The sequence below is a fragment of the Pholcus phalangioides genome, unplaced genomic scaffold, assembly GCF_987345545.1.
Source record: "Pholcus phalangioides strain wild (caught in Gottingen) unplaced genomic scaffold, Ppha-v1.0 ptg000009l_1, whole genome shotgun sequence".
Taxonomy (NCBI): Eukaryota; Metazoa; Arthropoda; class Arachnida; order Araneae; family Pholcidae; genus Pholcus; species Pholcus phalangioides.
Window position 1 is genome coordinate 28,233,091 of NW_028301602.1, and position 24,955 is coordinate 28,258,045.

A 24,955-nucleotide genomic window follows, 5' to 3' on the forward strand; every position below is an offset into this window, starting at 1 on the left:
CAGGTCGTTCGCATTGGATGTTTGTTTACTTCACTCGAGAGAATTGGCGTGCGAAAACTGTAATTTGAAATTCGTTTCTCTCTTTTCTTTTAATGCAATGTTGCTTTGAAATATTTTGAATTATTTGTGTTTATCTGTAAAATTTTTATGAAATAGCTTGACCATTTTGATTTCGGTGATTATTTGATGAGGTAAAGTAGAATTAAAATGGTGGTTTCGTGGGATTTCTGGAAAACTAGTCAACTCCATAGTTATTTTCGCCAACTTGATTGATCGTTAAACACAAAGGTATTATTGTTCATCACTTATCTTGCAAATTCAAGTCATTGGTGTAGTTGTTCCCGACGTGTGGTACGGGCAGGGCCTGTTCCTGCCGCTGTGGTGGTCATAGAGACAGACTCGCATCGCGAGGACCCGGGTGGGAACCTCATCATCGCCACAGTGGTGGTTGGCTGAAGGTGGTTTCTGTGGTTCCAAACTTCAGGGCGCGATTGCGAGCCGAAAAGTCTCGCCACAGAGAGCAACAGGTCTACAATGGTACAAATATTCAATCACTACACTTCACTTCAGAAATATAGATGACAGCACTGAAAAATCAGACACAACACTATATATGCACTCAGGCTGTTAGGCACTCACGCTCCCGGTGCATTTCACTCGGTAGTAAATTAGCCCGTGGTGATAGACCAGAGTTGTGTTCAGTTTGTTCTCTCTCCTGTAAGGTTTGGATTGGGCTAATATGGATTTCTTGGGAGGGGAGGCTTCCTTTATATATTACCCTTTGAGGCAGAAGTGTATGTAGGGAAAGAGGGTATGGGCTCGGCCTATAATAGAAGGCAGCCAACTTTGGGACACCTAGAATAAATGGGCTCTGACGAAGTGCCCGATTTGTATATGTGAGAAACAGGTCCTATGTGCACAAGACGTTATTCGAAGGAAATAAACAGCAACGTTGAAAACAATAAGTATTGTGATACATAAAAAGTATGAAACATTAGTTGTTTCTTGATGTAGAAGAATGTAGTATTTTTTATTCACACTTTTGTCTCTGATAAAAAAAAAGTAACATGCACAGTCAAACTTGGTTAATTTGAAGTTCAAAGTGCTGCTATGACTACTACTACACCGTATATGCAAGTTGTTAATCTTTCTCTGAGGACTTTTTAACAAACCAGTGCATGTTGAAAAATGTTTTGTCTCTTTTGTGGCCCAAACCAATTTATGATGTCAGAATTTTTCTACAATTAGCAATGTCCAACAGCATCTAGCCTTTATGATTAGATCTTTACAAATTAATAAGCCAGTGTTGCTAAAAACAGTCAAAAAGTTTCAAACTAGATTCTTCATCAAAAACAACTAGAAACCAGACTTAAACAACTAGAATTAATTTTAGTCATTATTTTAGATTACTATACATCCCATATTTCCCAGGACATCCCTGTATTTTCACATAATTTAATAATATAATTATGTAGAATACTACTTGTAGAATACTAGTTCACAGAAATTTTTTTTTGAAAAACAACTAGATGAGCATTTTGTCCAACTAAATGGCCGAAAAAAAGACCAGATCTAGTTGGAAAATAATTAAGTTGGCAACACTGGCTGTTGCACAGAACCACCATCCTAAATCAAGCATCGAGTGATATATGCATAAGTCAACTGTAATTGTCAATCTGAGATTGTGGAATCTTGAATTCATATATATGTGAACTATCCATCCCTCAACAAATCAACTAAAGAATTGCAAAGCTCCAGGTACTGACGATATTCCAGCAGAGCTTCTGAAAAAGGTAGATGAAAATATTATTGATATACTAACATCATTCTGTCAACAAATCTGGGGGGAAATGCCAAAATGAAAAATCTGCCCAAACACGGGAAAAGACCTATATTCACACCCATTCACAAAATAGATGATATTAGAGAATGCTCCAATCAGAACAATATCCCTAATACCACATGCCAGCAAGATTCTAATAAAAATTGTTCAGAAAAGACTCAAAACCATTATAGAAAGAGAATTAGCAGTAGAGCAAGCAGGTTTCAGAAAAAATATGGGAACTAAAGATCAAATTGCCAATATAAGATGGATAATGGAGGCAGCAAAAGAACATCAAAAGACTTTATATTTTTGTTTCATTGATTATTCAAAGACTGTTGATCATGATAAGCTTTGGGATATTCTTGGAACAATGGGAGTGCCTAATCACATCTTCTGCTTGATCAGAAATCTATACATTAACCAAGAGGCAAGTGTAAGAACAAACTATGGCTGAACTGAATGGTTTGGAATTGAAAAAGGAGTTCGGCAAGGATGCATTCTTTCCTCAAGCTTATTTACTCTGTATGGAGAATATATAATGAGAGCGACAGATTTAGAGGAATTGGAAGCAGGTGATAAAATTGGAGATAGAGTGATCAACAACCTTAGATATGCTAATGACAACTCTGATGGCAGACTCTACAGAGGACCTGAAGAACATTATATCAAGAGTAAAAACAAAGTGAGAAGCTTGGACTCTATCTAAATACCAAAAAAAAAAAAAAAAAAACAGATCACAACTACAGCAGATATTCAGTTTTCAACTAGATGGTGAAAGTTTTGAGATTGTGGACAGATTTAGTTTCCTAGGATCAAGAGTTCTAAAAGAGGGAGCATGCACAGAAGAAATAAAAAGATGAATAGTTCTGGGTAAAACAGTCATGAGAAAGCTTTATAATTGATATATATTGATGCTTGGCTATTTACTGTTTGGTCCACTAACTATAGCGATGGTAGATATGCTACAATAATAATGAAAGACAAAGATGTCTCAATAAAAACAAAAATTAGGATTATAAATGTGTTGGTCTTTCCTGTCTTAATGCATGGATGTGAGAGCTGGACACTACAGAAAGCAGATAAAAAATAATTGATTCCTTTGAACTTTGGTGCTGGAGGAGGATGCTTAGAATTCCATTGACAGCTAAAAGGGCTAATAAATTGATTATCGAAGAAGTCAAGGCTGGCTATTTCCTAGAAGTAACAGTCAGAAAATAGTTTTAATCTGTTTAAACAGAAACTATCTTTTACTTTGTTAATATAATGCATACAGAAGGCTCACTAAAAAATGGTAATGCTTGGAAGAATGGAAGGTAAGAGAAGAAGAGGCAGACCGAGCGCCAGAGATAGATAGAGGTGTTGCAAAGTACAGGAATGAAACAAGCACAACTGAAGCATGCTGTGAATGACAGACTATCTTGGAGAGCCATGATCTATAGAGTCACCAGGAGTCGGAATTGATCCATGATCTATTGTCACCGGGAGTCAGAATTGACTCGATGGTTCCTAACAGCAGCATCCATCCCTGTCAGTAGCAGCTGTCTCTTCTCAACATATCTCTAACTAAACATGCACCAGGGGCACCAGATTCGAGTTAAAATGGACAAAAAAAGCTTTGTCAACCAAAAAAGACATGGTCAGGACACCAAAAGTATGTCCAGCATGTGAAGAGATTTTTTGTCTTACGCTGCAAGTACTGCCTAATTTATGGGGAGGGGGAACGTTCAACTTATTCATGTGAAGCTATCTTCCTCAGTCTCAGCACATAAGTTTGCTCTCCATCTACACTGTCAAAGTGTCTGCAAAAAAATTTGAAGTACCCAATCCATCTACAACAGATCCATAAAACGATTTAAAATTACAACTTAATGAATATTCACAATGGATTAATAATTAACTTTAGCTATTGCATTGTTTCATTGTTCTGGAATCCACATCACTAGAATTTATTGAATACGATTAGAGTCTGATTTACGGAAACATTTATTTACACAATATTGTTGGCCCTAGGCCTATACAAGAGAATGCGGTTGAATGAGACATAGATATTATTTGATATTGTGCAAAAAACTAGTGACAGTGAGGGAGTTGACAATAGAACTGGGGAGTTTGTTCCATTTACCAATCGTATGCGGAAAGAAGCTGTATTTAACACAGTCAGTGGAAGCAAAAATTAGTTTTATTTTAAGGGAATGGTCGAGTCTTCTGGAGATGTAGGATGGTTTGGCTAGAATACCGGAAGTATCAAAGTTAGGATGACCGTGATAAATCTTATAAAACAAGTTTAATCGAGAAATAAGACGAAGAGTAGCAAGGGGGAGAAGATTAAGTTCGAACACGAAAACAGAAGATGACCAGCAGTTGTGAATGAAGCAAGTGGATTTATTTTGAATTGATTCAAGTTTTTCTATGTTAGTGGAAGCATAGGGTCCCAGATGTCAGTGGCGTAGGAGAGTATGGGAGAGGTGTAAGTTTGGTAGCAGAGCAGTCTGATATCCCGAGTGGAATGTTTGAGGTTTCGGCAGAGGAAGAGAAGTTTGTGTGGTGAGACATTTTTCTGGAAGATGTAATCAACATGTTCCAACCATCCAATGTAGGTCAGCTGAGATCATGAGGTATTTAATTTCAGAAACTTGGGATATGGTTAAATTATTGATTGAGTAAAAGTATTCAAGAGGAAGTAATTTACAGGTAACTCTCATGAAAACTGTTTTTGAAATATTGATAGGCATCTGCACACCATAGTGAACACCAGTCAGAAATAGAAGTCAGATTATTTTGGAGAAGTTCTTGATCAGACTGTTGGTGAATGATGCAGTAGATAACGCAGTCATTAGCAAAGAATCTAGTGGTGCAGTTGAGGGTGGTCATTAATGTAAATCAAGAATGATAACGGAGAGAGAGGACCGATCCCTGGAGGGTACCAGTTCATGATAATCAGTTAAGAAAGTATTCGTAAAATTTTGCTTATCACTAATGGTATCAAGAAAATCTTTTGTTACTTTATAATTTTTACTTTCCAACATTTTCTATATTCTTAAGGGTGATAAAAACTTTCAGATTTTGATTGGTCTATTTTGATTCATAAGAATCGGTACAACATAATTCATATCAGGTGGTATGCAATCTTGCTCAACAATGTTAAAATACAAGATATATGGAAGACTGGATGTTGTGAAGATATTTATTATTTGAGATGTTAATTTTTTAAGGAAGGAAAAAACTCATCTCGGTAGAGGCAGAGATGAGTTTTTTCCTTCCTTAAAAAATTAACATCTCAAATAATAAATATCTTCACAACATCCAGTCTTCCGTATATCTTGTATTAACAAATGGAGAGCGACATTCATGTCAAATGTTAAAATAGGCATTAAATTATTTTAAAAAGCCAAAGATTTACAAATTGGCATTTTGAATTTTTCCCGTACTGACAATTCATATTTATAATAGCTCTCTCTTTTCATTTCGTCTAACAAAAGATTGTTGGATTCATTCAGAATGGATAATCCTTTCATGAATTCAGATAACTTAATTTTGATGGTTGTTGATCATCAACTCGTCTTTTTTTTTTTCAAACTGAACTGCTAAACAATTAAACCAATGCCAAATGCAAATTTAATTTTTACATATATTTTGGCAAAAAAAAGGATGACTTTTTCTAAGAAAGAAGTATTAATTTTTTAGCTGCTTTTTCTTTCTTTAAAAAATATTTTCTGCTTTTTTTTTTTTTTTTTTGGCCTTCCAAAAAAGTGTAAGTTGAAAATTAAAATGAAATTAAAAATTTTCAATTGAAAATCAATCATAAATCCTGGGGTTATCATTAGAACTGACCTTATATTTGTTTACACGTTGCTCAGCAGACAGAATGTTAGCACTGTTGTTTGAAGAAAAAGTTAAAGTTGAAAAAAAAATTGCACCCATTGTGTGCCTAAAATACAGTATAATTTAAAATCTTTTATCTATCTTTAAGATTTTACTATTTAATAACTTGTCCAAAAAGCGATGTCTGACTGCTTGTAAAATTTTTCTAAACGGTTTACATTTGCTCATACTAAAATCATGATTTTCCCCCCTTCCAACTACGAATTATCAAAAATATTGGGGAAAAAATTCAAATTAAACAAATAGTTTTAAAATTAAATTAAATAGAAAACTTGAGATTTCATGAAAGCTCTACTTTGCTCTTGTCATTAAGTACTGTAATTTCCTGTTTACAGTCGCCCCCTCCCCCCGTATTCGCGGGGGTTACATTCCAGGGGTGACAGCGAATACGGGAAATCCGCGAATAACCGAAACCATAGTTTTTTCTTGTATATCTCGTTTATTGAACAGCATGAGAAGAGCAGGGTAACGCAGAGGTATAAGGGAATATAAAAGAGGGTGCAGAAATTGTTGTCAATGTTAACTTGTCTTCTACTTTTTCAACTTGATCTTCATCTGGTACCGCTTCAGTTTCAGGAGCAGTCAACTGCATTAATTGCTCTTCGATCAATACCTCTAAACTGCTATTAATTAGCTGCTCAACTTCTATATCTATATCATTGAATCATTCTCCACCCACTTGTTTTGCTAACGTGACAATGTCTCTTCAGTTGTCTCTGTAGAATTGGTTGTGTCCTTTAGCGCACATTGTGGCCAAAGGGGGTTAATCCAACCCGAGGTGACCGTTTCTCTCTTGGAAGTTGCCACAGCTCTAGTGATGACAGTAATGCCATTAGCGAGTCATTCTAAATATGCACAACTCAAGTTTTGCAAACAAAACACATCAATGATGATTTCTGAGTGTTGCAAAAAAAATTTCCATGAAGGAAAAAAAACTCGCGAATACGGAAACCGCAAATACGAGGGGCCGACTGTATAATCTGTTTCTGCTGGCGACTGGCAGCTTCTGCAGGTGGTTCACAACTTCAAGGTGCAAATGTGAATCGATCTCCCTGTTAAAAAGACTCGCCACAGAGAGTAACAGGCCTGCAACATAAAATTATTCAATTATTAATTATTATTACACTTCACTCGTAGTTTGAAAATGATGGCAGCACTACATATAACAAGCATTACACAGACACAAACTTCACATTCGGTTCACAACACTTACACGCAGATGCGCCGACATGAAGAAAACATTGGGGGGGGGGGGTCTCAGCCCCCCTACAAAATTTATAAATGGGAGGGGGCTCAAATAGCTTCAGCCCCCTAAGTTACAGCACCTATGCTTAAATGCACATTCCGGCATGTACCGATGTGTTAGAAATTCCATCGAGGAATGTATACAAGGTGCATATTCGGTTGAGTAGTAATGATAATAGCTCCCGCAGGTAAGAAAAAAAATTCATGCATGTACATCTAACCACACCTCCCTAGCTTCATTGGTCCACACATAAAAAAAATTATGATGGGATACTTTTTGAACAAACCTTATATTATGAATGGAGAAAACACACCAAATAAAAATTAGAGGGACCATTGCCCAAGATATTTTTTACCTTAGCATTCTATTCAGGTTAAAAGAAGCAGATGAAAATATAAAAACTATGAAATTGAGCCACTGAGGAGTAAAATGTTCATTCGAAGAAAAAATACATGTTTTGTTTTTTTTAAAGATGTTCGTGCATATATAGGCTATGTTTAAGCTATTTGTGAGTTCTATTTCAGTTAAAGGTTTGTCATTGAATTACAGGAGAAATATTATATTTGATGAATGTCTATAGCATTGGTTGCAGACTACGGATCTGATTCTTCAGACAGTGAGGATGAAAGTGAGATGTAAGCTTAGAGAATCTGAATTCAATTCCAGAGTTAAATTTTTTAAACCTTGCATTTGCATATTTTCTTTCACTTAGCAACTACTAGTTTTCTCTAACCTTGGTTTAATGTAGGCTAATTGATTTAGATTTTTTATTAATTTAGCTAATTGATTTGATTTGTTCAGTTGAAATTTCTGGATTATGGTGTTTTCCATCATTAAAAATCTTCCAGTCATGTAAATTTTTCTCACATTATTTATTGAGATGAAAGCATTAAACAATGTTGATAACACTAATGATTCATAGAGGTCGATAGGAGGGAAAATAATTGTCTGTATTAACTTGGGGTGTGTCCGGTCCTTCAATATTCATGTACTAATAAGATATACATGTTATCTGCAAAATATGAATCCTATTTTCTATAAAATATTGATGATTATAAGCAAAACTAAAATATAAGTTGGCAAATAAGATCAAAAATGTGTTTGTGATATATAAATTATAAATTTCAACATTACATATATTAACATTAAAAATATTTAAAAAAACACATTTATAAAATAGATTATCTATTGCAAATTAATTATATCAACAGAGTTGCCAACTACTATGGATTGTCCGTAGTTTCTACTGACGGCTGCAATGAACTACAGAGCTACTGGGAACACTTTCAATACTATGGAAATCGGCTTTAAAAAAACATGTCTTTGAGTTTTTTGTAGTGTGTTTTACTTATTTTAATTATTATTTTTATAAAATTGCATCAATCTTTACCATAACAATGAATTTGTATACACATGGGAGAGAGTTCGAGAGAAGACAAACCCGGAGCCGATCTGTTTTGTCTGTTCGCGAAGGCAATCTGTAAAGCAGCGTCTAAATCCGCTGCTCTACCAAGACCTTCCATAGCAGAAAGCCTCTGAACGAAGCTCATGACATCACTGAAGTCGTCCATTTCACCTATAGTCATTGCATATACTGCAAAAATAGTAAAGATTTTACATACGTTGTCCTGCTTTATCCAATGGTTGCAGGTGAAATGGACAACTTCAGTGGCGTCAAAGCTTTGAGCAAAGACTTTCTGCTGTAGAAGGTGTTGGCTCTACTTGATGCCCAGATGGGCAAAAACCTGTTTTCCATCAAAACCGCCCCATGCTGTGGATAAAAACAGGTTTTTGCATAGTTCAGCACGGCAGATCCGGACCTGGCTTCATTTGCATAGTGCATGGTCGAGCTTGCAGTACTTGTGTCGGAAAGAATGTTTTTTCATTGTAGGAGCTCTGATACAAAGATGGGGGAGGATCTAGGGTTGCTAGACATTCATATATATGGCCGACAAGGGAGTATGCAGATATGCAGGCTGGGATTGCATTTGAATATTCATGAATTATTAAGAAACTTGGCGACCTCTGAATGTCATTTTGGGGTGTGGCCTGAGCCCTCTAGGTTCCAGTACCACTGAAGTGCTGTATTTAATGAACTTTGAATTAAAATTTAAAAAAATTAAATTTTTGAGTGATTATTTTTTAGGGTACTACGACCATGTTGTGCTTGGGGTACAGCTGATCATTCATCACTACTGACAAGCTTTAAGCCAATGTTAGTATGTCTGTATCAGTTATAATAAATAGAAGACAAAAGTACCATATATGCTCGTGTATAAGCCAACCACCAAAACCACAATAAATTGAAAACCCATGTATAAGTTGACCCCAAAAAATCTATGCAATTTAGAGAAAAAAATTCTTATATTTTCATGCAAAATGAATACCTTGCAGAAATTTACATTAGAAAATGATTCAAATTTTTTAATCTGTTTTTTCTGAGTCTTCAAGCTCATATCGTAATCCATCAGATCATCATGGGGGGTGCGGCATCTTCGTTTTTATCCTGATCTGGGCAGTCATCGCCATTGTCACTTTCCAAGAGGATATCATATTCAGTTCCGTCCATTGCATTGCTGATGCAACAGTTTTTGAAGTAGTGGGTGATAATTTCGGCGGAAACAGAATTCCATGCTTCATGTACCCATTGGCACACTAAACCAATGTCAGATTTCTTCAAGGCACCACTTTTTGTAGTTTCTTTATCATCGGAACTCCTCCATTCGGTAAACAAATTCCTCAAATAATCTGAGAGGCTTGTTGATGCTCACATCTAAAGGCTGCACAATCAACGTTAGCCCACCTGGTATCAAAGCCAATGATGTTTTCGATTTCTTTGCCTCGGCTTTTTTGACATTATCGGTTCTGTGGGATTTGAACATATCCCGTACCAATACTGTTACTTTCTCGAACACTGCTACAAAAATGACTACTGATTGTAGGATCGATATTTTCTCATCAAAAACAGACCAGAGTATAAGCCAACCCTCCCCCCCCCCCCCCCACTTGAGGAACAAATTTTTCCACAAAAAAACTCGGCTTATACACGAGTATATACGTTATGTGTTTTGGGTATATCTACTTCAAATATTGCTTCACCCAAAAGGTAATCTCTTTCTATCAATAATAATAATGTTAGAAGCCAGTATTCGTACTATGCCTAAAACTAACCTACACTGGTGAAATAAATTAAGAGAATTTGCATATTTTATCGAATTTCATGAACTGAACTGAATGTAAAACCACTGCTTCTAGACAAAAACGCAAATCTTGTACGTCAAATACGTAAGCGTACACGTGTGTGTAGGCAGAGCCAGTAGAGAAACAGGCTTTATAAGCGTGCGTAAGTTAATACGCATTTCGTTCGCTAGCACACCTCGGCGAATTTCATGGTGTTATTTTGCAGCAATTGGTTCATTTCAAATTGTAAAAGTAAAAATGAGTAACCACCAACGTTTAGATGATGGAATGAGGTGGGGAGGCTAGAAACAGGCCAATCTCAAGTCCAGATTTGTAGAGTTCAATTTAACACCCAGCGTCGTGTGTAACTTATGGAAACAGTTCCAGGATACCGGATCCATCGAGAGAAAGCCTGGGCAAGGTCGTCCAAGAGCCACGACGGCCAGAGAAGATCGCCATTTGTCGATTATAGCGAGGCGTAACAGGAGTGCTACAGCTTCTCAGCTCTCTCGTGACTTGTATGCAGCCACAGGAACCCGTGTATCAAGGGTGACTGTTTCCAAAAGACTTCATGAGAGAGAGTTGTTTGCAAGAAGACCTGCTGTTTGTGTCCCGCTCACTTCTACGGACAGGAGAATCCATTATCATGGTGCAGAGAGCATAGATATTGGAGTATGGATCAATGTGCGACCGTTCTTTTCACTGATGAGTCCCGGTTCAGCCTAAGCACTGATTCTCGCCATACGTTCATATGAAGAGAACCAGGGACCCGCTACCTACCCTCCAATGTCAGTGAAATTGACCATTATGGCGGAGGAGGTTTAATGGTCTGGGCAGGCATCATGTTGGATGGCCGCACACCTCTCCATGTCTTTGAAAGAGGCACTGTGACTGGTGTGAGGTATAGGGATGAGGTCTTGGAGCCCTATGTTCGTCTTTTCAGGGGTGCAGTTGGCCCCGAGTTCATTTTAATGGACGATAACGCGAAGCCACATAGAGCTCTTCTGCTCGACGATTTTATAGAGAGTGAGGATATTCGCCGGATGAATTGGCCAGCCAGATCTCCAGACCTTAACCGTATAGAGCATGTCTGGGACGCTCTGGGGAGGGCCATTGCAACTCGCAACCCCCCTCTGGGAACCATCCGGGAATGAAAACAGCGTTGCTGAACATGTGGGACCAATTGCCACAGGAAATGATAAACTGCCTTATTTCAAGTATGAAATCACGCTACGAGACCTGTATATCTGTAAGAGGGGACCATACCCCCTATTAACCCATTTTTTTGTTTATTCTGCAACCGCTGTTTCATACCTTCAGACTCCAACGAGTGTTACGCACGATCATGCGTGTGTATTACAGTTATTGAATGGTTATTTGTTTTGTATTGTATCAATGTATGTACATATCAAATTTCATTAAAATCGGTACAGTAGTTCTAGAGATAATCGACCAAGTCTGCAAATTCTCTTAATTTCCTACACCAGTGTATTTCAGTTTCTTGGTAGATTAAGTTATGTATTAAATAGCCACAGTAATAATTATTTTCTATATTTATACGTGAAGCACAGATTATTGGAAGAAATAAACTTCCTATAATATAAAGCAACCCTATATAAAAAACCTTTTATAAATTATAACCTATTTCATTCAACAAAGATTGAAAAAGAAATATTGAATTTAGAAAATTTGACTTTAATGAAATCATGAGAAAATTTTTTGAAATACAATTTTTCAAAGTAGAATGGATAACTTCAAACATATCAATCTTTTTTATATGACACTGTCTACTTTACAATTCATATGGATGAAAGCAATTTTTTTTTAGGTAAACCACAATTATGAACTACTTTAAATTTGTCTTTTACTTACTTGCAGCTCAGCTGAAAATGTAGCGAATAAATGCTTTGCAGAAGAAGAGAAGGAAAAAGGAGGCTCACTTGCTCCTGCTAGTGAGATTTTGGGAGAACTTGTCCATGGGAAATCATCGTCAATTTTCGCAAATCCATTTTCAGAAGCAGAAAACAAAGAGCTACAAGCTCTGGAGAAACATGTCAGGCTCACAGATGCGAAAGAATCACCCCAACTAAAAGACAGAAAAGTATGCTGGAAGTTCCTCAAAGGTCGATGCCAGTTTGGAGCAAAGTGCAAGTTCAATCACCCAGACCCATTATCCTTACCTCATGTACAAAGCGACAGCGCTGTTGGGCTTGCCACAACTATGAAAGAAACTGATCAAGTCCATCCAAATGAGTACAGTGATGATGAAGATAAAGGAAAATTGAGAAAAAAGAAAAGATCTGGCCTGACCAACACCTTACAACCACCAAAAAAATTTATGAAACTATACAATAAATGCAAGAATAGTTTATGAAATTATTCGAGGGTATTTGTAGTAGTTCTTGTAGTTGAAAATAAGGAACTCAATTTCTTTTACATAGATTTACTTTTTTTAAAATCTTAATGAAACAAAAACTAGTCTAAACTTAAACATCAGTATTATATAATGTCACAGAATTTTTGGTTTTTTGAAATATAAAAGTATAAATTTTCGAAGTCCATTGACACTGTTAAAGTTCCTTAGAAAATTCAAATTCCCATAGGTCTAGACCAAACTGGATAACATCAGTTCTCCAGCCATTTTCTTCAACTTTCTGTTTGAAATGAATAAAGGTATCCTTAGTAATCTGATGAGTGAACATGTGAAGTTCAAGCTCATGACAGCCACCTAAAGAATTTTGCAAGGGGGAAAAAAATGAATAAGGTAGAACAATAAAAAAACTTTCATCTTGAATTTCAATTTCCTAATTGTGAAACCAGAAAGTAGTAGTCAAGAATTTAGTAAACACGTCAGAAATTGCAATATACATGGGGAGACTGTTTTATTCCCGGGATGGATTTAATTTTTTTATCTATGTAACAGGACCGGTTGTCAACTTCAAACCATCCCATCGTAAAGATATTTAATGGAAGTAGCATTACTGAAAGCATCCCAGTTTTTTAGAACCAGTTGTCAAATTTTGGAATTCCAGTTTTCTAGAGTGCTAAGTAGTTAATTTTTTGCTGGAATAGATATAATCAAATTTGCATTCTTGTAAGACATTTTTAAGTTTCTGAAACAGCCAAAAATTGCAATGTTAAAACTGGTTAAGACAATATGAGGCATTCAGTGAAGTTTTGGAATGAATTTCTGAGGTAGGGCATCACAAAGTCATGGTACATCATATATAAGAGCATCTTCATGTTGGAAAATCTGCTGGTCAATGACCAATATTGATGGCCTTTTTTTCCAGACAGATTACTATAGGAGAATCAACTTTTGAGTATTCTAAGTATTAATGTTGATTGACCGTTTTTCCGTGTTTTATAAATTTCCAGTGAAGTATCATCTCATACGTTGTCGTGTTTTACATTTCACACAACATTATTTTTTATCATATGTATTTTTACTCCCTTGACATAAGAGAACAAATTTTATTTTTCTATATGGTTATTTGTTTTGACACAGTTTGGCCTGATTGGTCCTTGTGCCAAAAAAAACCAAAATCCATCCATCCATACTATCATCTCGTGATGAAAAAGTATGGTTTTAAATTAACTTTTTTTCTACAACCATATATGCACAATCCCTAATCTATCGCCATAGAGAAATTTACTACATTTCTGAGGTGAGTTGTTTTCCAAGTTCTCTCTCCTAGATGCATGGGCTATTAGCCAGAAATCCTGAATTTTTTTTTTTTTCATCTTGGTAGGCACAGTCTTCCACTGAGGAAAAAGTTTTTTTGCTGGTTCCTTTCAAATAATGGTTTTGAATTAAGAACAAACATACATGATTTCTTCAGGTCAAGTAAATTGTTTGCTTTCTGTTGTATTTTCTGGTGACAATATTCCAAATCATACTAGACATAAAATGTTTCATTATCAAAATTAAGTGCTTCAATATTTCGATACTATGCAGATTTGATGACATCAGGCATAAAACCAAACTGATTGCTTATCTATATGCTAAACCTTGGATAGCCTTTCCTGAATCTAGTGAATGGAAGCAATCACCCGTACATTAGCAGCTGCTTGGGAAGTAAAATACTTTGCTATATTGACTGTGCTTCTTTTCTGAACCCACTTTTACAAAAGTTTTTGGACCCTTAATACCTTGGTTTTTAGTTATTTTTTTCTTCCTTCCTATAATAAATATAATAAACCATTTAAATATATATAAAGGCATTTATTATTTATCATAATAAATGCCTTTTTTAGTACTTATTTTAAGCATTTTTAGTGCTTTTTTACCTGTCTATTTCAACCATTTTTTAGTGCCTAAACTTCCGGGCTCTATCCATTACATATGAATATAAGTAAGAGCTAGAAGACAAATTCTGCACATTAGCAAAAAAAGACTAAAAATATTTTAAGTGAAAAAATATATACATACTGAATACTTTAGTCTTCATTCTGTGTTCAGACAACATTCCCCATAGAATATTCTGAAATACATTAAATATGTTTCACTGTTACATAAAATAGGCTTATTAGATACAGATTTACTGATTTTTTACTGCTTTATTTGAACGTTGTTCATCAACTGAATCCATTAAATTTTTATTCTACAGTCGCCCCCCCCCTCCTTGTATTAGTAAGGGTTACACTCCAGGAGTGACCGCAAATACGGGAAATCCGCTAATAACCGAAATCATCGTTTTTTTCTTGTACATCTCGTTTATTGAACAGCATGAGAAGAGCAGGGTAATGCAGAGGTATAAGGGAATGTAAAAACAGATGCAGCGATTGTTGGTGATATTTTCTGCAAGAACATTGTGATTTCTGTTTGCCGTTTCTTCTTCATATCATCAAGTATATTGGAATATGATGACAAGGCTTCCTCTACCAATTTTTTGGCATGTGAAGAGCGTACCAGAGGGATCTGCCATGAAAACAATCTATTGCTGATTTGAACATGCGAAACCCTTCCGCTATGTTACTCATGGTGAGCTTGTCTTCTACTTCTTTATCTTGATCTTCATCTGGTACAGCTTCATTTTTCAGGAGCAGTCAACTGCATTAATTCTCCCTCGATCAATACCTCTAATTAGCTGTGTTCGACTTCCTCTCTATCCATATCATTGAACCTTTCTCTACCCACCTGTTTCGCTAATGTGACATTGAACATTGAAGGACCGGACACACCCCACTTCCCATCTCAAGGAGATATCAAAGCGTTCCCAAAAGATGGGTGCATCCGGAACTTTATTAAATATGTATATGTACTTATATATATATATATCTATATAAATTTGTATAACAGAATAACAAGTCCAATTACAGGAGTATAAATCAACGGAATAATTATGATAAATCATGATCTAAAATCGAAATCTAAATTGATATTATATCGTCCTTGGCACATCCGGACTCGATAATCAAATTCCGTTGGTGGCGGTCCGTTCGCGTTCGTTGGATGTCACTAGTCGTGTAGGCCATACAACGACGAATCAATGTCATGTTTGCGTCACATGTCCTGGTCCAAGTGTCCTAGTCAGCCTATGTTTGGATACCCAGATGTTTTAGCTCATTCTAGGCACACATTCCTGTTCCATAAGCATCCTACGTCTTAATTCTCCTGGGCAATCAGGAGATTTTCATCATCCAAAGCTACATCGGCTGGCTAGCTGGATTATGGGTGGCATTGATTCACCACGTTAACATGTAAAGTGTTTATAGTTTCTCCAATAAAGTTTGCCGTTCAACGACGTATCAGTTTCGTGAATTTCCAGTACCCCTACGTGGCCGCAAGTTGTAGACTCTCTCTGGTATCAGCTTTACTGGTCTGGAAGGCTGAAATTCATCCTGCTTCTTCCGTAGTCCACCCTTCTTGTCGTGCAGCAAATATAGGTTACGATCTAAAAATTGAATCAAATTTTGAATGCGCGAGAAGTTCATCGGACTTTTTAGTATTCTTCTTTTGAATGCCGTCATCTGACCAAAATGAAACGCTGATATGTGTGGACATTGGCAGACGTAATGCCATAGCGAGCCCGTAGCACCACACTTACAAACATTGTGAGATGATCTTCCAAAGCGCTGCAAGTATATCGGAAATGGACCATGCTCAGTTAAAAGGATTGTTTTTGTTCGCGGCCATACACACTTGCGCAAAGTCACTTGACGTTGTATCTTGTAGGCGTCTTTCGTTGAGTTCTTGTTCCATTCAACTTGCCAAAGATGAAGCATTCTGTCTTTCAAGATATTGCGGGCATGACTCCTCGGCCAAGGTAGAACAACCAAGTCTTTCAATGTTATCGCTTCCTTGGCAAGTTGATCCGCTTTTTCATTCATTTCCAGCAATACCTACGTGCGCTTGACCGCTAATGTGACAATGTTTTTTAGTCTCTTCAGTTGGCTCTGTAGAAATGGTTGTGTCCTTTAGCGCACATTATTGGCCAAAGGTTAATCCAACATGAGGTGACTGTTTCTGTCTTGGGAGCTGCCACGGCTCTAGTGATGACAGTAATGCCATTAGTGAGCCATCCTAAACATGCACAACTCAAATTTTGTAAAAAAACACATGAATGATTTCTGAGTGCTGCAAAAAAAAATCTAATTAAGGGGAAAAACAGCGAATATGGAAACCATGAATACAAGGGGGGGGGGGGCGCGACTGTATATACAGGGTGATTGTTAACCCTCCAAAAAATGTGGGTGGAAATGATCACATAGAAAAATATTTGTAATGGAGCTGGGAAAATTCTGTTCATTTCCATCACCATTTCAGAGAAGTGTGTGGTAAATTGGATGTTCCAGACCCATGGCTTGATCACTATACTCTTTAAAACTTAATTCACAAGACTTCACGAGACACATGAAGCCATTTGTATATAAGATATGTGTGGCCATGGCAAGAATCATTGTTGCTGCTGCAGATAAGTACACACCAAAGCAGGAGTCTATGAAAGTTCATTGTATAGCTCATTCATCAGTGTGAATTTTGCCATAATGTCCTCAGGCTGCTCAAAGTAGCTATTTGAGCAGCTACTTTGAATCTTTTTCTGATTTTAATTAAATTGTGCAACTCTCTCTCATTAATTATAAATTATAGTGTGATATGCAATTCCCAAAGGGGTATTTAAGAAGCATAAGAAGAGGAAGGTGGAAAGTATACTTCTCACAGACTTGAAAAGGGTTAACCAAAGATGCTATGTGGTTTGAATCTATATTTTTCAGCCAAACAACTAAAAAAATAAATTGACTGTCATCTTAAAAATTAAAAGTATAAATAGTATTTAATTACATCTTCTGTATCTAGAGATCTGGACAACATATTTCCAAGCAAACATGCTTGATACATTGCTTCTAGCTGAGTTGAAACATCTGGTTTTCTTCGGAAGGATACATTTATGATATCTGTAATTGAAAAGAAAACTTTCATAAAATACGAATAATGACACACATAAAACTACAGGTAATGGCACTGATAATGTATAATTTCAAGATTTTCAATCATTTGTGAGTACATAGCAATATGCAAATCAATGAGTCATAATACAGAGGTACCTCGAGTTGAGAATTAAATTCATTCCTGAAAGTTACTAGTATCTTAAAAAACTTGTGCCTGAAAACAAACTTGCCCATATGAAACACTTGAGATTTCTTTAATTTGTTTCACATCTCTGAAATTTTAATATCTATCAATTAAGTAAAAATCAATTAGCAAGTGCAGTACACAGTAAAGTCAAAAAATTGCTGTTTGCTTTGCAATGCACCTGAGATTTTGCATTGAATTAGCATTTTCTTGTATGTTTCAAGCTTGTAAATGAAATATTTGTTCATGAGTATATTTCTTTATTTTTAGCTCACTCATTGGGATAATCATAACTCAAGGTACTACTGTGCATGATTTCAATTTTTAACATAAAGTAGAGTTTAGGCGAGAAGAGGTTATAAAAAAAATGAACAAGTGTGAGTTACCTTTACCCTTTCCAAAGTGAATTAGGTACCCAGATTCATTGTATAGGTTCAATAGAGTCTTAATATTAATACACCTATAAAAGAAATGTTTCAGCTAAATAAACAGATTAACTGATACAAATAAAAGCCTGTGGTTAACAGACCTCTTTTCGGAATAATACTCAGTACATAGTGTAAAAAAAAATATTTTTTCCACCTAGCTCACAGACTACTTGAAAACTTTTTAGAAACCCTCAGTTAAGAACCCCCAGTTCTAATGAAATCATGTGCAAGAAATACAAAAGTTGAAAAAGCCAGCCATTCAAAAATATCACCAATTAAAGCAAGTTTTTTAAACTACAGAGGTAGTTGTGATGAGGAAAAGCTGTATTACAATTGATAAAATAAGACATGACACAGGACTTTTATCCGGTATAAGTTGTGCAAGAGATAATAAAGAATAATAGAAATTTTTCTGAGAATGCTTCTGCTCTAGTAGTTACTATGAAAAAAATAAGTATAAGTAAATAAAATAATATACAGTACAGGCTTCAATTTTCCAAGTTTCAGGTTATTCAAGATACTTACCATCAACTGAATTTAAAAGTTAACCCTCTATGGGTATTTATGTATATATTTGAATATACATGGCAAATAGATGTTCAAAAAGCCAATTATACCAATTTATTTTCTGATTTTGGTATTTTAGAAAGTACGTTTTAATGTCATTTCAGTACAAAATACGCCTATATAAGTTTAATATGTTGTAATCTAGAAAGAGTTGATTTCTTATCTGTGCCAATTTTTTCAGAGCAGCTGAAATTTTACTTGTTCAGACATTCATAAAATTGCACAACATTGAGGGGCAAAAAGATTTTCTGTTTATAGACAACAGAAAAAAGAAGGAAAATTGTATATTTTATTGTTAATTAACCATTTTAGCTAATTAAAAAAATCCACCCTGGTTAATTAAATTGCTGTGTTTATTGTATTGTTACAATTAAAAATGCAATAACAGTACCCATTTACATCTATATTTGGGAAAAAACTTTCAATACATTTTTATGGAGGTGAACCATAGAGGGTTAAGTGCATTAAAATGCATGCAAAACAGCTTGTGGTGCAACAAACTGGTTCATACAATTACATCAGCATATAATTGGAGCTAGTTCTACATGTTTCAAAGGTACAGACTAGACCAGTTTTTCCCAAAATGATGCAAAATGGGTGATATCAGTGCGGGACATGAAACTTGATAACATCATCAATTATTTCTCTATCTTCATTTTATCAGTGGCAGTATAAAAAATATGTGTGTTGTATATACACTGAAGAGCCAAAAAAACTGGTCCACCTGCCTAATATCGTGTAGGGCCACCGCGAGCACGCAGAAGCATGCCACGTCGCAACACGATGTGGCATGGACTCGACTAATGTCTGAAGTAGTGCTGGAGGTAATTGACACCATGAATCCTGCAGGGCTGTCCATAAATCCGTAGGAGTAAGAGCGGGTGGAGATCTCTTCTGAACAGCACGTTGCAAGCTATCCCAGATATGTTCAATAATGTTCATGTATGGGGATTTTGGTGGCCAGCGTAAGTGTCTAAAGTCAGAAGAGTGTTCCTGGAGTCACTTTGTAGCAATTCTGGACATGTGGGGTGTCGCATTGTCCTGCTGAAATTGTCCAAGTCCGTCGGAATGCATAATGGACATGAATGGGTGCAGGTGATCAGACAGGATGCTTATGTACCTGTCAGAGTCGTATCTAGACGTATCATCGGATATCACGCCAACTGCACATGCCCCATACCATCACAGAGCCTCCACCAGCTTGAACAGTCCCCTGTTGACATGTAGGGTCCATGGATTCATGAGGTTGTCTCCATACCCGTATACGTCCATCAGCTCGAAGCAATTGGAACCGAGACTCTTCAGACCATGCAACGTGTTTCCAGTCCTCAACAGTCCAATGTCGGGCCCAGGCGAGGCGTAAAACTTTGTGTCGTGCAGTCATCAAGGGTGCTTCGATATCTCAATGAGATGGGAAGCGGGGTGTGTTTGGTTTTCAAAGTCATCAAGGGTACACGAGTGGGCCTTCGGCTCCGAAAGCCCATATCGATGATATTTCGGTGAATGGTTCGCACGCTGACACTTGTTGATGGCCCAGCATTGAAATCTGCAGCAATTTGCGGAAGGATTGCACGTCTGTCACGTTTAATGATTCTCGTCAGTAGTCGTTGGTCCCGTTCTTGCATGATCTTTTTCCGGCCGCAGCAATGTCGTAGATTTAATTTTTTACCGGATTCTCAATATTCACGGTACACTCGTGAAATGGTCGTATGTGAAAATCCAAATTTCATCGCTACCTCGGAGATGCTATGTCCCATCTCTCGTGCGCTGACTATAACACCACGTTCAAACTCACTTAAATCTCGATAACCTGCCATTGTAGCAGCAGTAACCGATCTAACAACTATACCAGACACTTGTTGTGTTATATAGGCGTTGCCGACCGCAACGCCGGTTCCATATCTCTTTATTTGCATACGCATGCCTGTACCAGTTTTTTTGGCTCTTCAGTTTATTATGTCAATGTATAATAAAAAAAATTACCTGTTATTCTGAATGGCATCATTCAGTGAAACACCAAGATTGATTTTGAAAACCTTCGATACATTGAGCAATACACTTTCACTTTTGTTGGTCTCTTTCACAGACAGGACTTGTGTCAAACCATTTTGGATGAAATGATTCATTTGAATACGAAATCGTTCATCATTGAAGATTTCCATTGAAACTGATTTCACAGCAAAATAGTTTGCTAAAATATGAATAATTGTCATTAGACAATATGTCAGCCATATCAACCTATAAAAATGAAAATGAAGCATTTGAAGACAAAATGATACAAATAGAATTGTCTTGAAATATTGAAATAACTGATGGGAAAAAAAGTGGACTTCGAACATTGAAATGCTTCATGATAAAGCAATAGATTGACAAATAATTTAAAATTATTTAACACAAAATTTTGTTAGATGGAGCAACATCCAACAAATAAAATGAAGAGGTTACAGAAATATTTTATTAAAATAACTTTTAATTCATTTTTAACAGCTGCTGAAAATGAATTAAAAAGGCATCTACACCGGTGAAATAAATTAAGAGAATTTGCATATTTTATCGAATTTCATGAAAAGAACTGAACTGAATGTAAAACCACTGCTTCTGGACAAAAATGCAAATCTTGTACCTCAAATACGTAAGCGTACACGTGTGTGTAGACGGAGCCAGTAGAGAAACAGGCTTTATAAGAGCGCATAAGTTAAGACGCATTTCGTTCGCTAGCACACCTCGGCGAATTTCTTAGTGTTATTTTGCAGCAATCGGTTCATTTCAAATTGTAACAGTAAAAATGAGTAACCACCAATGTTTAGATGATGGAATGAGGTGGCGAATTGTGGGGAGGCTAGAAGCAGGCAAATCTCAAGTCCAGATTTGTAGAAAGTTCAATTTAACGCTCAGCGTCGTGTGTAACTTATGGAAACAGTTCCAGGATACCGGATCCATCGAGAGAAAGCCTGGGCAAGGTCGTTCAAGAGCCACAACATCCAGAGAAGATCGCCATTTGTCTATTATAGCGAGGCGTAACAGGAGTGCTACAACTTCTCAGCTCTCTCGTGACTTGTATGCAGCCACAGGAACCAATGTATCAAGGGTGACTGTTTCCAAAAGACTTCATGAGAGAGGGTTGTTTGCAAGAAGACCTGCTGTTTGTGTCCCGCTCACTTCTACGGACAGGAGAATCCATTTATCATGGTGCAGAGAGCATAGAGATTGGAGTATGGATCAATGTGCGACCGTTCTTTTCACTGATGAGTCCCGGTTCAGCCTAAGCACTGATTCTCGCCATACGTTCATATGAAGAGAACCAGGGACCCGCTACCTACCCTCCAATGTCAGTGAAATTGACCATTATGGCGGAGGAAGTTTAATGGTCTGGGCAGGCATCATGTTGGATGGCCGCACACCTCTCCATGTCTTTGAAAGAGGCACTGTGACTGGTGTGAGGTATAGGGATGAGGTCTTGGAGCCCTATGTTCACCTTTTCAGGGGTGCAGTTGGCCCAGAGTTCATTTTAATGGACGATAACGCGAGGCCACATAGAGCTCTTCTGCTCTACGATTTTCTAGAGAGTGAGAATATTCGCCGGATGGATTGGCCAGCCAGATATCCAGACCTTAACCCTATAGAGCATGTCTGGGAAGTTCTTGGGAGGGCAATTGCAACTCGCAACCCCCCTCTGGGAACCATCCAGGGAATGAAAACAGCGTTGCTGAATGTGTGGGACCAATTGCCACAGGAAATGATAAACTGCCTTATAGTATGAAATCACGCTGCGAGACCTGTATATCTGTAAGAGGGGACTATACCCCCTATTAACCCACTTTTTTGTTTATTCTGCAACCCCTGTTTCATACCTTCAGACTCCAACGAGTGTTACGCACGATCATGCGTGTGTATTACAGTTATTGAATGGTTATTTGTTTTGTATTGTATCAATGTATGTACATATCAAATTTCATTAAATCGGTACAGTAGTTCTAGAGATAATCGACCAAGTCTGCAAATTCTCTTAATTTCTTACACCAGTGTATGTGTGCCTCCTCCTTCAGTAAAAACATGAACAAGGAAAGAAGAATATTATAATGCTATAAAAAACTAATTTCTTTTTTCTTCATTTGCTTTTTCATTGAAGAAAGGGCTATGGGTGGGCACTACAGTGGGTATAGTGCTTTTTCAACTCATTTTAAGCCATTTACAGTGAATGTTACTCATCTATAGATTGCTTAAAAATATATATATATATATATATATTCTTGATTTTGTTACTACTGATGAATATTCAGTATTTAAACTGTATTAACAGTCAATAAATGCAGTTTGTTATTTTTTTTATTGCAACATTGAAACCTCGCTACAACAATACTTGATATAACGATAAATCCCTAAGCAACAATATTTTTTCAATTCTTGTTTGGAAACATCTATATACAAATGGTAAACTGCTACCTCTAGATATAACGATAATCCTTGTACAATGATATTTTCTTGGTTAGCAGAGCATCTTATACAAGATTTCACTGTATTAGTCATTTAGTGCATGAAATATAGCTTTAATGTGCAATATTTCTAAAAAATGACAACTAGGTTTTCGTCGATAATCTGTTCAAAAACAATTGGTGAAATCCAAAACCAATGAAAGCTAAGTTAATTATTTCCATATGAATCAATGTAAATCTAATTAATTCGTTTCAGAAACTTCAAAATGATACCAAAAACACATTTTATAGAGAATAAATATAGTGTGTAATGCTAAAAACAATAAGAAATTAATATAAAATGACTACAAATGATTAATGTAAAGAACAAATGAACATTTAATATGGCATTTACATTTTATACCTTTCTAAAGACTCTCCTTGGCATGCGGAAGACGGGGAGGATGGGGGAGAGAAAGAGGTGCAGATAATATTGTTTGGAATAGGAATCCCCCTTCATAAGGACCTTAGGTATGAAGGCACTATCTGGGGTCACTAACCTCCTTGGTCTTTTGGCACTAGGACCAGCTTCAGAGTCAGTGGACCCATGTTGCTCGAGAAGGCTGTCCAAAGGGGTCTGTTTCTGTCACCTCTTTAAGATTTGTCTAAAATGAGGCAAGACATTATCATTAAACAAGTTGCAGTCTTCTTCTTCTTTGAAGACCTGCTGTCTCTGGAAACTTTCTTTAGACCCATGGAATTGTTTGGTTAGACGTTCAAGGTGATGCTGAGACAACGAGAAACAATGCCACACTGAACAGGAGAATGAAAATTAGCCACAAGATCACATGAGCTTGCCGACGAAACCCGAGGCAACCGACGAAAACGGAGACAATTTTACTAAAAAATCAATGATAACCAAAGCCAACAAAAACCGAGGTATTACTGTATTTCTATATTGGATTGATCAATCAAACATTATAATGGAAAAAAACAAAAAGTTTTTTAATCCCATAAAAAATATAGATATTGCTCAGTCCATTAATTTTTTTCATCATAAAGACAATATTTAACTGATTATTTGGTATTAAGACTTTAATTGAAATTGAAAGAAAAAATTCAACACCAATCACTACAACAAAATTCACTTGATTTACCTACTTGCTGCTATGTGTTATAACTGGAATGAAAATCAAGCTACACAACAAGGCACTGAGATTCACCAAAGTCTCTTGACTGCCATCTTTAGCAGAGACATCAGCTATGTTATTATTGCGAGCCTGGTGCTGAGTTAAAGCTGCTCGAGTGGCACCTCCAGCAACACCAACAATGGACTGCGAAAAAAAATAGTGTGAGAGCTTGAATAACTGACACTTACACATGCATAGAGTAACAAATTATACACTATGTCTTAAAAATATTACCTTAAATATTCCAGATATGCACACTATAATCAAAAAGTATTCTTTAAAATGTGCACTTATCAAGTCCATAAACAGAGAAACATCATTCAAAATGTCAGCAAATAACCTGTATATAGATGAAAACAACTTATGAGTGACCAGAAGATGAAATAAAAAAAGGTGTCAATTAAAACCTGGAAAATCCTCAGCAATATGTCTGTAACCGCACTGGACAAATCTATTGTCCGACATGCCCAAGGCATATAAAAAATCTGATGAGCATGTCTTTTCATCAGGCATGTTTTTTTTTATCACATACCTGATGCTGGCATATAAAATATTAATTCTCAGGCATGTATTATTTTGTGTCCAGCATGTAAATTTTTGGAAATTTGAGAAACCCCCAGGTGAATAAATAATAATAACTATAGACATC

General features: G+C 36.5%; 2 protein-coding genes across 5 annotated transcripts in view; one reads left to right on the plus strand and one right to left on the minus strand.

The window, feature by feature from the left end:
* LOC149082640 (uncharacterized) lies at positions 1 to 12,512 on the plus strand. 4 transcript variants are annotated; one of them, XM_089235910.1, is made up of 4 exons: positions 1 to 59; positions 7,503 to 7,588; positions 9,100 to 9,168; positions 12,012 to 12,512. In XM_089235910.1, exons 2-4 carry the CDS (start codon positions 7,524 to 7,526, stop codon positions 12,505 to 12,507), a joined length of 630 nt encoding a protein of 209 aa, XP_089092036.1. In that variant the 5' UTR covers positions 1 to 59; positions 7,503 to 7,523; the 3' UTR covers positions 12,508 to 12,512. The 4 variants fall into 4 exon arrangements, with proteins under 4 accessions (XP_089092036.1, XP_089092039.1, XP_089092037.1 ...); XM_089235911.1 differs by lacking the exon at positions 1 to 59 and adding an exon at positions 138 to 288; XM_089235912.1 differs by lacking the exon at positions 1 to 59 and adding an exon at positions 3,359 to 3,476.
* The window catches only part of LOC149082641 (RUS family member 1), a 21,733-nt gene continuing 8,585 nt past the window's right edge, over positions 11,808 to 24,955 (minus strand). Inside the window, exons 6-12 of the mRNA XM_089235909.1 lie at positions 24,541 to 24,646; positions 24,278 to 24,450; positions 20,688 to 20,942; positions 18,096 to 18,169; positions 17,419 to 17,531; positions 14,566 to 14,617; positions 11,808 to 12,861 (exon numbers count right to left, since the gene is read on the minus strand). Coding sequence (XP_089092035.1) covers positions 12,704 to 12,861; positions 14,566 to 14,617; positions 17,419 to 17,531; positions 18,096 to 18,169; positions 20,688 to 20,942; positions 24,278 to 24,450; positions 24,541 to 24,646 — 931 coding nt within the window. The 3' untranslated portion in view covers positions 11,808 to 12,703. The remainder of the gene's footprint in view (positions 12,862 to 14,565; positions 14,618 to 17,418; positions 17,532 to 18,095; positions 18,170 to 20,687; positions 20,943 to 24,277; positions 24,451 to 24,540; positions 24,647 to 24,955) is intronic.

Bases quoted from the DNA above. Each gene is read 5' to 3' on its own strand.
- LOC149082640 (XM_089235910.1), top strand. From the start codon at position 7,524: ATGTCTATAGCATTGGTTGCAGACTACGGATCTGATTCTTCAGACAGT. The intron at 7,589-9,099 runs GTAAGCTTAGAG...ATTATTTTTTAG, and splicing joins AGTGAGGATGAAAGTGAGAT to GGTACTACGACCATGTTGTG. The intron at 9,169-12,011 runs GTTAGTATGTCT...ACTTACTTGCAG, and splicing joins CTGACAAGCTTTAAGCCAAT to CTCAGCTGAAAATGTAGCGA.